General features: G+C 37.6%; 3 protein-coding genes across 6 annotated transcripts in view; 2 read left to right on the top strand and 1 right to left on the bottom strand.

The window, feature by feature from the left end:
- LOC122075977 (E3 ubiquitin-protein ligase AIRP2-like) overlaps window positions 1-1,657 on the bottom strand; it is a 2,839-nt gene extending 1,182 nt beyond the window's left edge. The window contains exons 1-3 of the mRNA XM_042641214.1: window positions 1,378-1,657; window positions 244-406; window positions 41-107 (exon numbers count right to left, since the gene is read on the bottom strand). Of these exons, the coding sequence (XP_042497148.1) occupies window positions 41-107; window positions 244-406; window positions 1,378-1,460 (313 nt within the window). The 5' untranslated portion in view covers window positions 1,461-1,657. The remainder of the gene's footprint in view (window positions 1-40; window positions 108-243; window positions 407-1,377) is intronic.
- Window positions 1,658-4,610: 2,953 nt separating this feature from the next.
- Window positions 4,611-6,518, top strand: LOC122077277 (adenine/guanine permease AZG2-like). The gene is given in 2 exon segments (XM_042643167.1): window positions 4,611-4,961; window positions 4,964-6,518. Coding segments are annotated over 2 exon segments (1,623 nt in total). The 5' UTR covers window positions 4,611-4,624; the 3' UTR covers window positions 6,250-6,518.
- Window positions 6,519-8,123: 1,605 nt separating this feature from the next.
- On the top strand, window positions 8,124-17,236 carry LOC122076776 (probable LRR receptor-like serine/threonine-protein kinase At1g67720). 4 transcript variants are annotated; one of them, XM_042642309.1, is made up of 15 exons: window positions 8,124-8,444; window positions 8,756-9,293; window positions 9,803-10,314; window positions 10,489-10,621; window positions 11,161-11,232; window positions 11,353-11,421; window positions 11,506-11,577; window positions 11,827-11,895; window positions 12,602-12,765; window positions 12,866-13,125; window positions 14,369-14,495; window positions 14,605-14,656; window positions 14,788-14,946; window positions 15,022-15,154; window positions 16,724-17,236. In XM_042642309.1, exons 1-15 carry the CDS (start codon window positions 8,375-8,377, stop codon window positions 17,045-17,047), a joined length of 2,754 nt encoding a protein of 917 aa, XP_042498243.1. In that variant the 5' UTR covers window positions 8,124-8,374; the 3' UTR covers window positions 17,048-17,236. The 4 variants fall into 4 exon arrangements, with proteins under 4 accessions (XP_042498243.1, XP_042498242.1, XP_042498244.1 ...); XM_042642308.1 differs by having other exon boundaries at window positions 8,125-8,444; window positions 14,591-14,656; window positions 14,760-14,946; XM_042642310.1 differs by lacking the exon at window positions 14,605-14,656 and having other exon boundaries at window positions 8,125-8,444; window positions 14,760-14,946.
- The last annotated feature ends 167 nt before the right edge of the window (window positions 17,237-17,403 follow it).

Consider the following 17,403-nt stretch of genomic DNA (forward strand, 5'->3'; position numbering starts at 1 on the left):
TGGGGAGGGGAAGAAGGGAATCAGAAGCCACGATACAGACAATAGAATTCCTTAATAGTGGTTTCCCTTTCTTTGGAAGATCTGCTTGTCATTCCATCTACATATACCTGTACAGTTAAAAGGCCGACTTGATCAATCCTTTTGAAGGAAAATAATATAGAAACATAACTGAAACTAATACTAGCCCTCTTGATTCCTCCAAATTTAAATGAGAGATACAAAAGAGGAAGAACACCTACTGACCTTGTCTATGATTATGTGGAGTAGGCCTAAATAGCTTGGGAGGGTATCTGTACAACTGCAATCCATCCATTCAATTAAAAATACTAAGATGGGTGCAAATGGGCTGAAAGACAATCTCATCTGAAGAGATCCCCCACCATAATCTCTAGGAAGACTTGCTGCTCTGCAAATTCAAAAACCCAAACCAGTATTCAAATTAATCTGCATTTACCAAAAGCATCTGACAATTAAACCACAGTAAAATAAGATTAAAAAAATCCACAAAAAAAAATAAAAGGAATGAAAAAGGAAAAAGGGGAACAAAAAGGAAGAGAAGCCCTTTGTAAACTAGATAATGCAGATGATAAATCCAAATTAAACTGGGAAAATACCAAAACCATCCAACAGAACTACAAGTAAACTAAACCTACAGTAAAACAAATTGAAACCAAATGAAGGAGATAAAATGGGGGCTAGGGCCTAGATGGAGCAATTCACATGTTTCAGTACATGGTAGAAGTCCAAATAGGTTTTCTCTCTCCAATTTTTGGTTGAACAGGAGTTGAAAATGAGATAAAAAGCAGAGAAAATGAATTTAGTCATTCTGAAAAATGGATACCTCCGATCATAAGCGCCCTCCTCTCAACCAAACTCACAAACACAAAACCCTATCCAGCTTAACAAACTTTGTCTGGATAAACACCAGTACCAGCTAATAATTACCAAGGTGGAGTTTAAGACCCAATTAACCATACAATAAAAGCTCAGCATGACAAGGAAAGAGGAGAGTTTTGAGAAGGCGTTTGCAAGGGGAACCCTAAACAAAAATTCTAAAAAAACGAAATGCAATAGAAAGGGCTGGAAGACTGTTCTTTATCTGAAGCCACTTTCCATCATTAGCTCGGACGATAAATTTTAATGCAACCCAATTTCAGAAACCGAAATGCAATCCAATACCAAATTCATTTGGTTACAACCACAACAATGGAAGTGATCCGACATAAGCACAACATAACAAATGCACTGTTTTCACGGTACAGTAAGAGTTAGCCTTTCGAAGTTTTAACGACAGAATTGAAGGCAAAACACAGGAATCATCAAATGGTGATAGAGACCAAAAGAAGAAGAAAAAGAAAGAGAGTTGAAAAAACTTACAGGTTATTCGCATGTTGTACATCAGCTTCGAGAGTTTTAATGGATTCTCTGTAAGATGATCTACTGCGCTGTGTCTGCCACATCTCTTCCAGGAAAGAGATTCTGAGAGGTTGTGTATCAGAGAGAGGTTTAATTGGGATTATGATTTTGAAAACCGAATCGTAATTGTTTAAAACGGATTTCTTCCCACCTAAGGAAAGAAAGGGATGCCTTCCACAGTTTCCCTTCCTTAATTTGTTGTTGTTAATTAGATATTAGTTATGTCTCCATGTCAATTATCGCATAAGAAATTCTGAAAATGAAATTATTTATGGAAGACGGATTTATAGTTCTACACACTTGTGGGATTTATTGTCATCGTGAACTCTAAGACAATGGAAAGAAGGACGAAATGTATCTTCATAAATATATATATATATATATATATATATAAATAAATAAAAGACTCACATAATTAATGAGAATAAAAAAATATCATTTGAAAAAATAGAATATCACAATTGTAAGTAGAGTGTAAATCGGTGGATCATGCTAGATCTCGTCAATTTCGATTGGACCTAATTGATCTCCACCAATTTTCTACAAAAAAATAAAAAGTTGATTCTCAACAATTTAAAGCATTGCATTATTTTATCAATTTTTTCTTCTTGGTATGATTGTTTCTATCATTTTAGGTGATGGGACTTGATAGATTGAGTATCATGCTTTAAAGAAGTTAATTGACTAATTAGGTTAAATAATCCTTAAACAATCCATAATATACACTTAAATGGTCTAAATGGGCTATAAATTGATCAGGCCACTATTTTGCATCGAAACATCGGATTATTAATAAGAGGAACATTATCTGTTAGCATCTCTCTCTCTCTCAACATAGAGTACCTTGCTACTTTCTTAGGTACAAAAATATTTCACTACATTTTATCATTTCATTGATGCGCCCCTCTATACAATATTTTAGAAAATAGAAGAATGATAAACTTCAATATAACTTTCCTTTTTTGGGGGGTAACAATAAACTCCTATATACTGTGGACCATACATGTGAGGTGGGTCAGAATATTTGACCTATGGTCAACCTAAAAAGTCCACCTATATGTATCCAATTTGATGGCCACTTTACGTTTCACGTGGCTTGGATAAACGATCCATGTAACCTAGCGGTTCTTTTTATGAACAGAGGCTAGCGATTCAAGTAATATAGAATATTAGAATCAGACTTGGGCTGGGTCAAAGTTAGCATAACCCAATCCAAGCTTCTTAATAGGCCTGTAAAGCTCAGGCTGGGTGGGGACCCGGAGCTGCTCCGCCCAATTATAATCTTTTTTCGATAAACAATTATAATCCTTAAGGTTATGTTTGATTGCAATGGAAATTTACAGGGATAGGAAGTGAAATTCTCATATTTTAAAAAGAAATATTTATAATCATTATCTCATATAATTGTATAAACTACTTAATTTTTTTAACCATATTTAATAATGATATATTTTACATATTATGGCAAAGGGTTTTGGATGCAAAATAAAATGAAATTTTATAACCAAATATGGAATGATTTGAAATTAATGTTAAAGTCACATGAGTAATGACTACAAGTATTTCATTTTTAAGTATGAAAATTTCACCTTCATTCCCTTTAATTCTCCTTACAACCAAACATAGCCTAAAAGAATCATTATGAATGTTGGGACCTGATCTGGTGGTCAAGCGGTCGTAACGGCCTCTCAACATTTTTAGGGTAAGACTACATAGTTCTCATCCCTTAAACCTTATACATATGAGAGCTTTGTGCTTCGAGTACTCTATTTAAAACAACTATTACATAGCTTACCCCAAACATAGCCTAAAGGAATCATTATAAATGTTGCGACCTGATCTAGTGGTCAAGCGGTCGTAACGGCCTCTCAACATTTTCAGGGTAAGACTACATAATTTTCATCCCTTAAACCTTATACATACGAGAGCTTTGTGCTTCGAGTACTCCCTTTAAAACAACTATTACATAGCTTACCCAACCGCCCCTCCCCCCACACCCACCATGAAGGTGCCAACTCTTTGGCCTTCAGCTTTATCACTCTAAAACTATGTTTCTTTTGTTCTTTTAAGGCAGAGCACAAGTTACTAAAGGCTTAGAAATGGGTGAAATGATTTGGAACAAATGCTAAACCTTAAAAAGAAGAGCCTCCCACCTCCCCCCCTCTCTTATCTCTCTCGCTCTCTGATTTAGTCTCAAAAGAAAGATAATTACACTTTTAACAGTCATAAAATACTTCTTATCTCTTTACCTCTATCTCTTAGTCTCAAAAGAAAGACAATTACACTTTCAACAGACATAAAAAAATACTTCTTCATCTCTCTCAAAAGAAGAAAGACCATTACACTTTTATCAGGCATAAAATACTTCATTTGCTCTCACGCATGCAATGAATAAACTTGTATAATACCAACATAACTATAAAACCTATTAAAGGACATAAGCACAAAAAAGACTATTATAAAATTCAAATATGGAATCTTTGTTGGCTGCCAATGTGGGATGTCATATCAATAGACACGTGGCGGGTCCTCCTTTATAGGGGGCCATTTTATGTCGGAAGAGAGAGAATGTGAATGTGGGATCCACTTATTATAGAATGTGAGAAGGCATGAGAAGAAGTCACCTGTTTTTCCTTAAAGTTTGAACTTGGAAGAGACTGGAGGCTATACATATTTGGTTCATCATGCTCTAATACTTGCTGTATCTGATTTGATCAAATCCCAATTTTATGATTTTCTCTCCTTGCTATAATAACATCATAATAATAGGGCAACTTAGTAATGATAATAAGGAAATAAGGAGCCTTTCTTTGTATTTTTATAATTTTATTGGAAAAAAGGGATTTAAAAAAAAAAAAAAAAAAAGGGGGGGGGGGGGGAATAGGACAGAAAGCAAAACACACTGTGGATAACCATAGAAATAATTCCTCACTTAGGTACAAACAAAGTACTAAAGATTCCAATCAAACAGTTTTGTCCTAACCTCAGTGCAAGGACTAGCCACTTCAGTTACAGATCCATTCTAATTTCCTCCCAATGGAAACATAAAAATTGAAATGTTACTATATTTGGTTATCCAGCATTAATTAGTATTTAATACAAGATTTGAAAGGATCCTTTCACTCCTATAAATGTTAGAACCAACCAACCAACCAAACTCTTATTGAGAGAGAAAGAGAGAGAGAGAGAGAGAGAGAGAGAGAGAGAGATGGGTGGTGAGTTTTCTTTGAGGTTGGGATGTGGGTGTCTTAAAAGGTTGGGAGAGTCATGGAAAAGAATGGAGAGAAGCTTGAATGAAGCAATCTCCAAGAGCATGGTAGGAAGATACTTCAAGCTTGAGGCAAGAAAGAGCTGCTTCACAAAGGAAGTCCGTGCAGGGGTTGCTACCTTCATCACTATGGCCTACATAATCACCGTCAACGCCACAATAATCGCTGACTCCGGCGGCACCTGTTCCATCTCCGACTGCACTGGAAAGCCAACTCCAGAATGCAAGTTTCAACCAAATGAAGGTTACCAGAAATGCCTCTCTGATACCACAAGTGATTCATTGCAGCCACAGCTTTGTCTTCAATGGTAGGTTGTTTTGCAATGGGCCTACTGGCCAACTTACCATTGGGCCTGGCCCCAGGTATGGGTGTCAATGCTTACTTTGCCTATAACTTAGTGGGCTTTCATGGATCTGGGCCCTTATCATACCGGACGGCACTAGCCGTCGTCTTGGTCGAAGGTTGTGTCTTTCTTGCGATAGCTGCATTTGGTTTACGCGCAAAGCTTGCCCGTCTCATCCCTCGCTCAATTCGGTTGGCTAGTGCGGCGGGAATTGGGCTTTTCATTGCTTTTACAGGCTTACAGGGCCACCAAGGATTGGGCCTAGTGGGTCCGAGTTCTTCCACCTTGGTGACGCTCACAGCTTGTGCCACAACCAACCCGGTGACGGGTGAGTGTATTGGGGGTACGATGCAGAGCCCTAGGTTTTGGCTTGGAGCAGTTGGGTTCCTCATTATATCTTATGGGCTCATGAAGGAAATCAAGGGTAGCATGATTTATGGTATTCTCTTTGTGACATTGATTTCATGGATTAGGGGTACTGGTGTCACATACTTTCCTTATACACCCATTGGTGACACTAACTACAACTATTTCAAGAAGATTTTAGATTTCCATAAGTTTAAATCCACAGCTGGAGCCATCAGCTTTAGTAACTTCAACAGAAGTGAGGTTTGGGTGGCCTTGGTGACATTACTCTATGTGGATGTGTTAGCCACAACAGGCACTCTCTACTCCATGGCTGAACTTGGAGAATTCACAGATGAAAATGGTTCTTTTGAAGGTGAATATCTAGCTTACATGGTTGATGCAAGCTCCACAATAGTGGGGTCGGCACTCGGGACATCTACGGTTGCGACATATGTCGAATCATCGGCTGGGATCAGAGAAGGGGGTCGGACGGGATTAACGGCTGTGATTATTGGGTTCTTCTTCTTCTTGTCACTTTTTTTTGCCCCTCTTTTTGCAAGTGTACCTCCATGGGCCGTTGGGCCTTCTCTAGTCATGGTGGGTGTGATGATGATGGGTGTGGCCAAGGATATAGAATGGGCCAAGATCAAAGAGGGTGTGCCTGCTTTTGTTACAATGTTACTCATGCCACTTACCTATTCTATATCATATGGGATTATCGCAGGGATTGGGCTCCACGTGGCTCTTAACCTCTATGATTATATGATGGGTTTGATAAGGTGGTTGATGAAGATGAGGAAGGTGGTGGGAGGAGTTCAGAATCAAGTCTCTGCAACCGCTGTTGCTGATCCAACGCCTGAAGTTTCTGTATAAATCCATTCAAGCTAGTAGCTAGCTTATATATGTATTTTTGTTTTTCAGCTTATATATGTAGGTCCTAGTTCCTGTTAGCCTATGGTGAAGAGATAATCTCTTCATCCATGAGATTTGACCCGATGATTGGACGAGAAAGGTAGTCTAAACCTTGAACAATAAGGGTGAGAGAGTGATATTCACTCTTCCCAAAGCCTAATCATAGTGTCAAATCACCATGGGTGAAGAGATTCTTTTTTCACCTAAGGTGAAGAAGAACAAATTCCATATAATCTTGCACAAAACTTCGTCTCTTCATTTTTGCATTTTAGGAGTTATAGTTTATTAGTTAAATGAAAAGTTAAAATATTAACTATCATAATGTGTTGTGATTATACCAAATCTCACAAGACAACTGTTTTGCCACATGGACAATGATGTGATTATTCCTAACATTGGATAAATTAGATACGGTCTAGATTAGTTACTTCTCAAATTTTAAAGTCATTTTTTAAACGTCAAGCTGTAAAATCTATCAATAAAAAAAAATGCATGAGATTTATACCACTATGGTTTATGGAGAAGTTGTCTTCTGACTCAAACTTACGAAATGGAAAAACCCTACCATTAAGCCAAGACCAACTCTAAAGTAGAGGGATCGTTATGGCAGGCAATACATGGCAAAACATGGCAGCTGATCTCTCTTATGAAAACTTTGCACGAGGTTTTGTGTTTTTTTTGGTGGGTGGGTGGGTGAGTGAGTGGGTTGGGTTGGGTTGGACGGGGGTGGGAAACGAGCTTCTTTCGTTTGGTGGTTAAAAAGATAATAGCTTACCAAAAAGAAGTGGTTTAAAGATATAAGGGGTAGGAAATCACACATGCATTTAACAACCGACTTACTATTGCACTACAATTGTTTGTAAAAAGTTGGAGCTCAGGAAGGACTACACTAACGCTTGGATTTTCAACCCCTTCAAGAAACCTCCAAAGCTAAAGGTAATGGGACTCATGTGTCAAGAGAGTAAAGATGCTAATTGGATTGAATTCCAACTTTTGCTAGAGAAAATATGCACACAATTCCTGGAAAAGAAGACTAGAAGAAAGCAGAGTATGGTGAGTTGACGACCACGACAACGACGGCAACGGTAGCGATGACCACACATGTAGCATACAAGTACCGTTAGGTGATGATAGTTATCTTTTTTAGTTCCATAAATGTTTCTTCCATGCATCATTAATGCCTCCAGCCCAACTTTATCATCTCTATTGCACATCACTATGAATGGGTATTTACTGTGAAGGAAAAGAAAACTACTAACTACTCTATGTGTGAAGTGTAAAGATCCGTCTCTACACACGAAACTTATTGCCTGTAAAAACAAGAACAAAACAAAAGAAAAGACTGTAAAGGAGACGACAAACCCCTTATAATAAGCAAAAGCTAAAAGAAATTGAGCTCAAAAGCTAAAAGAAATTGAGCTTAATCAGTGTATTAAATTCCTCCCTCCCTTTCTTTAAGCATGGATGCTCTGAATCGATGTCGTTCATAACAAACCACCACACCCATTATGGATTAGTGTAAGGGTTAGGAATCAAGAATTGACTGTTCTGATCTCACTAATTTAGTGAACTTTAGAAGAATTCTTCCTTAAAAACTAGGTCATAAAGTGAGCGAACCCAAGACTATATCAACCCCCATTGAGTCCTTTTACCGAACTGATGTGGTATCAGCCCCATATGACTGATATGGGATCGTAATAGTTTTTCTCTATTAAAAAAATCCAAGATACATTTTTCTTGGTTTATTTAGGTTAAGAATAAAATCAAATAAAGTACATTTGAATAATGAATTAAAATATTTAAGGGTTCTAGCCATAGGTCTGTAGCCCATGAAGCCGTGAAGCAGGGGAGTCTCTCTTCTAATTCAGGACAAAGGAAAGTTTGAAAATGAACAACTTTTTCTGTGAAAAAGTATATTCAAAGCTGATAAGATGTACATGATTGAACATTGTACACACGGGCCAAAGCCATTCATCTCAAAAAGTGAAGGGATTAGTGGAGCAAAGCTGTAAATTTCGTCTTGAATTGAATTAGATAATAAGAAACAACACAATACCAGAAGGGTACTTTCCCTTTCTCATCTTCAATGGCTCTATCATCTCATTTGCTGGTTTTGTTGCTACACTTGATACCTTTGGTTATTTGTCAAGTTACAGGTATGTTCTCTCAATGATTTAGTAACTGAATTCTATAGCATTTCAATTTAAATTTGAAGCCAAAACATCACCAAACTTCACACTCAAATTGCACCATAAAGATTGTCTTTCTTGCTTTTCTGAGTATGCTGGAGAACAAGATGAGATTTGAAGAATTTCTTTTGAACTAAAGCAAAAAATGAAGAATGATTAACACAACAACATAACCTTTACAATGAGAAAACATGAATGGTAATTTCTTCCTTCTGGATCTGATACATGGGCTTGTGAGAATATAAGCTTTCTTTATGATCTTCAAAACAAAATTGCAGAGTTTGTCAGCATAGACTGTGGAGGTACAAATAATTACACAGACCCAAGTACAGGACTAGCATGGGTTTCAGACACTGGATTCATTAGACATGGTCAGTCAGTTGACATCAAGAACCCTAACGGAGACAGCTCACAGTATAGAAGAAGGAGAGACTTCCCTGCGGACAGAAATAAGTACTGCTACACTCTGAGCACCACACAGAGAAGGCGATATCTTGTTCGAGCAACTTTTCAGTATGGCAACTCAGACTCTGGAGATCCTTATCCCAAATTTCAGCTCTATTTGGATGCTACCATGTGGTCCACCATAACAGTGTTGGATGCCTCAAGAGTATATGTTGAGGAAATGATTATCAGGGCAACTTCTACTTCCATCGATGTATGTCTCTGCTGTGCATCAACGGGTTCTCCTTTCATATCTACACTTGAACTACGCCCCTTGAACCTTTCAATGTATGCTACAGATTATGAGGATTGTTTCTACCTAGCAGTTGCAGCCAGAGTAAATTTTGGTGCACCAAGCAATGATCCAATAAGGTACATGCTCTCAAAAAATTTATAGATGGATTTCATTTATTTAAATCCATGATGCAAAAAGACTGCAAAAGAAAAATTCGTAATTTGTAGCACCCTTTCCACCATTTTTTTTTCCTTTTAGCACCTAAAAGATACCATAGACAACAAATACATAGCCCACTATTTTCCCATTATAAAATCAATTCTACACTTAAACAACAGGGAATACATATCTGATTTGCATCCAATATCATAGCTGTGACACAATGACATAATCCAGTCTTCTCAAAGGAATCTAAAACAATCCTTAAACAACCCACTTTCCTCAAATAGAATAGCCATCTCTAGAGAGCATTGCTTCAGAGGAGACTTCCATCAATGAGCCACTAACAGAGGATCCTGTTCACCTTTGTTATGGCATTTTTCGGTGAAGAATCACATGAAGCAGCTTCCCGTAAATGGAAGATATTAAATTACTTGATTTGCAATAATCAGAGAAGAGGTTCCAAGGATATTTCCTTTTCTAACAGGTACCCAGATGACCCTTATGACCGAATATGGGAATCAGATCTAGATAGAAGGCCAAACTTTCTTGTCGGGGTGGCTCCTGGAACAGAAAGAATCAGCACCTCCAAGAACATAAATGTAGGAACACGGGAATTTCCACCACTTAAAGTAATGCAAACTGCAGTCATTGGCACTCAAGGGAGGCTCAGCTACAGGTTAACCCTTGATGGTTTCCCAGCGAATGCTCGAGGTTATGCATACTTTGCTGAGATTGAAGATTTGGGTAAGAATGACACTCGAAAGTTTAGACTGGAACAACCTCAAGTGCCTGGCTACAACAATGCCATTGTAAACATTGATGAAGATGCCCATGGTAGCTATACTCTTTATGAACCCAGCGACATGAATGCATCTCTGGATTTTGTACTGTCGTTCTCATTTGTCAAAACCTGGGATTCTACTCGTGGACCGCTCCTAAATGCAATTGAGATAAGCAAGTATGTACAGATTATCCCAAAGACAGAGAGCAATGATGGTAAGCCAATTTGATTTCTTTGGTTGTTATACCTAGAGTTATTCTGCAGCATAGGTTATAATTATTTCTTTGAATATGTTAGTTACAGTTATAGATAGTTTTCTTTTGGTTGCTACTGCATGAAATCATAAATCTCTCTGTAAGCTGATAAATGGTATTGTTCTTAATTTGAAGCGATGACTCTGGACACTTTCCGCTCCATGTGCCCTGGAAGTGATTGTAATGACGAAGAAGGTGATCCTTGTATCCCAAATCAATGGGAATGGGTAACTTGCAGCTCCAGCTCCCCACCAAGAATTACAAAACTGTATTCCTCCTTCCCTTTTGCCGAGTTATGAAAATTCTCATGAATGCAGTTTGCTGTAATAATTGCATGTATAAATCTAAGGTGCCCAAAAGGTAAAATGAAACCAATATTTGGAACACTGACCCAAAATGTGATGGTTTGACCTGGAAGAACACATACAAAATTTGATTCAACTGGATCATCTTGCGTCCAACACCATAAATAGACTGTTCAACAGATCAGATGGCGTGATGCTTAATCAGCCCTTTTGGTTGGTTGTTGGCCCTCCAACACGAGAGCCGTCAAATGGTGGTTCCTTCTCTCCTGCCTGTGTGAAAACGTATGACAGTAGTTTAAAGTGTCTGGCTGTGAGATACCATAGGATGCTTTGTCATCATGGCATCACCAACGTATTTCCCATGTTATTTATATGCATTGTATTAGTTTTTCTTCTAATCTGGGGACTTTCCCCCATATTGATTGTATTTGAAAGTGGAAACCAGTAAGAAAATTCTAGTTACTAATTACTAACTTGTGGGATTCAACTGACTTGTTAACAGTGCATTATCAGGGAAACATTTGAAGGGTAAAATCCCAGATGAGCTTAAGCACTTGGATGGTTTAACAGAGTTGTAAGTAACTATTAGGCTCTACATGATTCATTCTTCCCCATCCCCTCTCTCTTTCTCTCTCTCTTCCCCTTTTGATTTCTGGCTCAACTTTCATATCCATTTCGAACTTTGATTTCTTAGGTGGCTGGATGGTAACTCCTTAAGTGGGTCAATCCCCGACATAAGTAACCTCCTAAATTTGACCATTGTGTAAGTTTTTCAATTCATTCTTGACATTGTACAGCCTTACTGGAGAACATTATTTCATCACTTGTCTCCTTGGTAAACATGCAGGCATCTAGAGAACAACAGACTGACTGGTCCAATACCTTCTTACTTTGGAGATTTTCCAAGCTTACGAGAATTGTATGTAGTAAACCAGCAAAAATATCTTCGCGAGTCTGAACATGAATGTTTCAGGAGCAGTTTTACCTTTCCTGTTCAATGAGCTCTCTCTCTCTCTCTCTCTCTCTCTCTCTCTGAGAGAGTGTTTTAGGAGCAGCTTTACCTTGTCCTGTTAGATGATCTCTCTTATATATTTCTGAAGCCAGCTCAGAATGTTTTCATGGCTCACCTCCAGGCATAATCACTAACAATCAAACACTTATGTGGCAGGTATATCCAGAATAACTCTTTAAATGGGGAAATACCTCCATCACTGTTAACTGGAAAATTGGTATTCAAGTAAGTATGCACCTATGAGGTCTATATATTGTAAATGTCCAGTCATCACAGAAGCATATTTTGGTTTTAATTGAGTAATTTCCTGCATTTTCAAACAACTAAAATATTCCTAAGTGAGGGAGTGAGTGTGTGTATCTTGTTATATACCCAAAAATTAAAGTTATCATGCAGCAAGTCATTTTGTAGAGATCCAGATTTTAGTCTTGTCGCTCCAGACTTTAAACAGAAACAGTTTCTAGCGTTGAATGCCATTTGCTGGAAATCTAAATTATACAAGTCCTAAGATTTAACAAACTCTAATTTTTTTGTATTTTAGATAATAAATATATATCCAGCTATCTAACTCTAATTTTTCAAAAAATAATTTCATTATCTTATTTCTAAAACAAATGGAACCAAAAATATCTACAGATCTACAATAACACAATCAGATATTGATACACAGAGGCTGACTGATACATGAAGGTTATTGCCTGAATCTGTCAACGTTATGCGGACAACAGGACAGCCTTTTCCTTGAAGAAGTATGATTTCAAAACCAGGATCCCCTAAGAAACACAAATAGATTACTAACATACATACAAAAACTGTAATAGTGCCACAAGGATTTCTCCACTCTAATCTTCTCATATTACAGATGCCAAAAATTCACTTTTAACAATCTAGAATTAACATTATTTAACAACTATGGTAATTGAACGTGCAGCTATGATGGCAACTCTGAACTTTTTCAAGGGGAGCACAAGAAGAACTTTAAGTTGATACTTGGAACTTCAATTGGAGTGGTCTTTTTGGTATTCATCCTAGGGAGTTTATTACTGTTACACAATCTTCGGAGAAAGCCATCTCAGGAGAAAAGTAACGATAAATGTATGTGCTCAGAAGTTCCCCCAATTTTCTTTTTATTCTTCCGCTCAATTTGTTTCATCTTCTTCCCATTTTATTTTATTTTATTTTTTGTGAATTTTAGGTAATTCTTTGTGCACTACATCCAAGCCTTCAGCTGCCCATTCTCTTGTACATGGTGGGTCACTGATGGATGAAGGCCCAGATGTGGCTTATTATATCACTCTCTCTGACCTAGAAGAAGCTACTCAAAAATTTTCAAGAAGGATTGGGAAAGGAAGCTTTGGACCTGTCTACTATGGAAAGATGAAAGATGGAAAAGAAGTGGCAGTCAAGATCTTGGATAATGCAACCAGCCATGGAAACCAACAATTTGTCAATGAGGTAAGACATTAGCACTACTGCTCTTGGAATCTTTGGATGTCTGTAATGAACAGTTTCCATTGTGACCATCTACTCCTATCCTCACATTTCAAGCGCATGCTTTTTAAATTATAACACATTGAACCAGCTTACTGATGATTGGAATTTCTTTACAAACTGAATAATAGTTCATCTTCTGATAGTAGTACACCTGCAGTATTTCTTTCTTCCATGGTTTAAGATCCTTGAGGGCTTGGCGCAACAGTAAGGTTGCGCACCATTGCACCCTAGTGGTTGCGGGTTTGAGTCAAGAAACAGCCTCTCTGTGAAGCAGTGGTAAGACTGTGTACATTATGACCCTCCTCAGACCCGTGGCGGGAGCCCTTTTGCACTGGGTATGCCCTTTTTTTTTTTTTTAAACCGTATAGCATCTTACTTCTAAGTCAGAAGTTAATTGATGTCATCTCACTTGGTCAAGTGATCAATCCAATGGTTGACCTGTCAGAACTGAGGGCCCGTTTGATAACGTTTCTGCCGTTTCTGTTTCAAGAAACGGCAGAAACATAAATTTCCGTTTCTAGAAATAGAAACGGAATTGAAGGTGTTTGATAAGTCATGTTTTTAGAAGTCGATGGTAACCAATGAAAGAATTGCCACAAGTCGTTTCCAGAAACGGCGAAACAAGTTGAACTTGTTTCGCCTGGGTCGTTTCTTGAATCATAAATAAGTAAAAATTTCTATTTCTATTTCTAAAAATAAGTGAAACGAAACAGTTTTATCAAACGCTTTTTGCTCCGTTTCTGTTGTTTCTGGAAACAGAAACGGCAGAAACGCGTTTCTTGAAACGTTGTCAAACGGGCCCTGAGACTCAGCACTAAATGGGTAATACTTTGATGGGATAACTATGGGCAGCATGACAGGTGCCACAAAATTAAAAGTAAAAAGAATATTACAGAATATCAGTATGTAAGAAGTGTAGTAAAGTATATAGACAAATAAACACTTACTTGAACTTTAAATCTAGGTAACTCTTATCCTAATAGTCTCCAATTTAGCATAACAACAACACATCTTGGCCTCATCTCCAATTAAGCACATGCTATCAAAATTATACAGGCTAAAACAAAGAATAGAAGAGTCAGTATCTGTGTCCAAAACAAATATTTTAATACATGCTGAGTCATCATTACACAGATCTTGAGAAGTTTCTACCTAGGTCAAAGGTCAAACTCACAACTCATCAACTGTTGTAATATAATTTCAGGTTGCCCTGTTGTCAAGAATTCATCACAGAAACTTGGTTCCTTTAATTGGATACTGTGAGGAAGCACATCAAAGTATTCTTGTTTACGAGTACATGCACAACGGATCTTTGCAGGACCATATACATGGTATGGCCTTGTATACTAGAATAGCTACAACTTTGTGTAGGTATAATTACATATATACTGTTCCATCAAAATCTATAACATAATCTGCTGACCAGATTCTGTTAACCAGAAGCACTTGGACTGGCTTTCCCGTCTTTCTGTTGCAGAGGATGCAGCGAAAGGTTCTATATGATACTTCTACATTGTTTAAACAGCAATTAGTTTTGGAATTCATAATACTGTCAAACAATTTTATAGTGTAATCATGATACAAAACATTTATAGGCCTTGAATACTTGCATACCGGGTGCAGCCCAATCATCATCCACCGGGATGTCAAGACAAGCAATATTCTTCTTGACATCAATATGAGGGCAAAGGTGTCAGATTTTGGGCTTTCAAGGCAAGCTGATGAAAATCTCACCCATGTGTCAAGTGTTGTATGTGGAACATTCGGTTACCTTGATCCTGAGTAAGCATAACTTACATGTTTTCTATTGGAAATTTGTCATTATGGACTTCACTTATGATGTAATTCCTCTGGCAGGTACTATGCTAATCAACAATTGACTGAAAAGAGTGATGTTTACAGTTTTGGGGTTGTTCTTTTGGAGCTGATCTCAGGAAGAAAACCTGTCTCAGTAGAAGAGTATGGTCCTGAATGGCACATTGTTCACTGGGTACGCCTATTACTAATCTTTGATTAAATGCAGAGATTTTTGGGACAATGAATTTATAAGCACTGATTATCTAAAATCCTGACTAGAAAAAAAAAATATTTATTACGAGATATAGTTAAAGAATGGAAATTAGAGACTACCTCTGTGGTTATCAGAGATAACAGACTTCATCCCAGAGTAGACAAGTACAAGACAATACTACAGCAGGAGATTCAAGCACATGAGATCAGAGGGATCAGTTAAACATCTATAGATCATTGGACAGCTATGCTATGGCCTTCCTTTGTATTACCCGCTCTTTAATGTCATCAAATATATTGATCCATTATCCACAGTAACTAAACAAGATTCAATAGGATACATTACATGGTTTGCAAGAAATGTTGAGAAAATACTTGCCCACCGACAGGCACAACACAATTCCTAGATATCCATGATCACACTACATGTTCTTGGTGGGACAGCTCCTCTAGCAAATGATCCCACTACAATTCCTTTGAGAAACTAGAAAGGAGTAACACGAGTTCAAACTTGAGACTTTCTGCGTCTTTCCAGCAAAGTTAAAACAGCCAAAGTTGCCCAAGAAGTGTCTACCCAACCAGGCTACACAACTTTGAGTCTGTGACCACTGACATCTTTTTTGTTTTTCTTTTTTTCCCCGCGGAGGGGGGGGGGGTTGGGGGGGGGTTGTTTCATAACTTAAATATGTCCAGAGAACTAAGCCTTAACAGAGCTCAATATCACAAGTGGAAAAAAAAAAGCATTTTTATACATAATGTTGATACACATTATACTTAGAAGCAAGAAGCTATACATGACTTACCCAGTGCAGGAGGCTCCCACCACTGCAGAGTCTGCGGAGGGTCATAATGTATGCAGCCTTACCCCTGCTTTGCGGAGAGGTTGTTTCCCGACTCAAACCAGTGACCACTAGGTCGCATTGGAACCCACAACCAGCTATACGTGACTCCTGGTTCCTAATGATTTTTTTTCTCTCTTTATTATTAGTGTTCTTGCAGATTTATCATTGTGCACACAAACTGAGAATAAAATTGATTAAGCATAATAGCATAGACAACCAAAAGGTGTGCTCGAAAGATACAACCTGAAATAGAGCAATGTACACAGAAAATAAAATTTTCATTCAAAATACATAGTTATTAGATAGTTCACCATTTATCCAGTAGGGTCGCTCAGTTCTATAATCTATTAGATGTGGTAAAGGAAAGAGACATCCAACATTTATGCCATTATGTATACTTTGGATATTATATTTCTTCTGGATATTATATTTCTTCTGAAGTTTAGGTTGAAACAAAATAATAATTCCTTGAATAGGCTATAAACATGTTCATTCTTATTGTGTAAGATTTGATATGTAAAGTATCATATTAAAGCTTTAGTCATCATCTAGCTTCACGTCCCACATCTATGTGATCAATTTTTCGATTTGAAATTATTTGGCAAAGCAAACCATGCTCTAACCATCAGAAAGGTACATTCAACTATTGATAGATTGAACAACTTGAAATCATTAGCAGCAATCAATTGGAGTTTTTTGCTTTGCAGGCAAGGTCATTGATTCGCAAAGGGGATGTGATGAGCATCTTAGATCCTTCTTTAGCAGGCAACATCAAAATTGAGTCACTTTGGAGAATAGCTGAAGTTGCAATCCTTAGCATTGAGCCACATGGATCTTGCAGGCCAAAAATGCAGGAAATAGTTTTGGCTATTCAAGATGCAATTAGGATTGAAAAGGGAAAGCAAAAGAACTACACAACCCGCTCATGCTTTCGGACAGGGCAATCTCCACACATAAGTTTGCCCTCAGCCTCTCTAGAAATTGATAAGTCTGACTTCTCAAGTGGTTGCATTGCCCCATCTGCAAGATAACTGTATAGTAGGATGAATTGATATGTATTCCATAGCAGATTACACATTATTGTCGCTTTATCCTCTTTTTTTTTTTTTGGATGGGGGTGGGGGTGTCTTAATCTGGATTGCCCCAAAGTATTGTGAAAAGTTGAATTTATGATTGTAAGATGCACAGTCCCTTAATTGCAGAACATAGATTCTAATCAACAATTTAAAAGAATAAAATAAAATAAAATGCTGTAAAAGGCAACAGAAAAACTGTTTCTTGGCCTCAACAATGGGAATCAAGATCAGAAAACGAATTCTGACTAATGAGGACTTCTCCTCTTGTGACTGCGAGTCTGGAACACAAGTATGGATCTTTCTGTTTGCCT

Source organism: Macadamia integrifolia, chromosome 4 (genome assembly GCF_013358625.1).
Source record: "Macadamia integrifolia cultivar HAES 741 chromosome 4, SCU_Mint_v3, whole genome shotgun sequence".
In the NCBI taxonomy this organism is placed as follows: domain Eukaryota; kingdom Viridiplantae; phylum Streptophyta; class Magnoliopsida; order Proteales; family Proteaceae; genus Macadamia; species Macadamia integrifolia.

Excerpts from the sequence above, each read along its gene's own strand:
- LOC122076776 (XM_042642308.1), top strand. The coding sequence starts at position 8,375 with ATGGCTCTATCATCTCATTTGCTGGTTTTGTTGCTACACTTGATACCT. Across the intron at positions 12,766-12,865 it reads GGAGAAAAGTAACGATAAAT|GTAATTCTTTGTGCACTACA; the intron begins GTATGTGCTCAG and ends TGTGAATTTTAG. Across the intron at positions 14,657-14,759 it reads TGCAGAGGATGCAGCGAAAG|GCCTTGAATACTTGCATACC; the intron begins GTTCTATATGAT and ends AAACATTTATAG.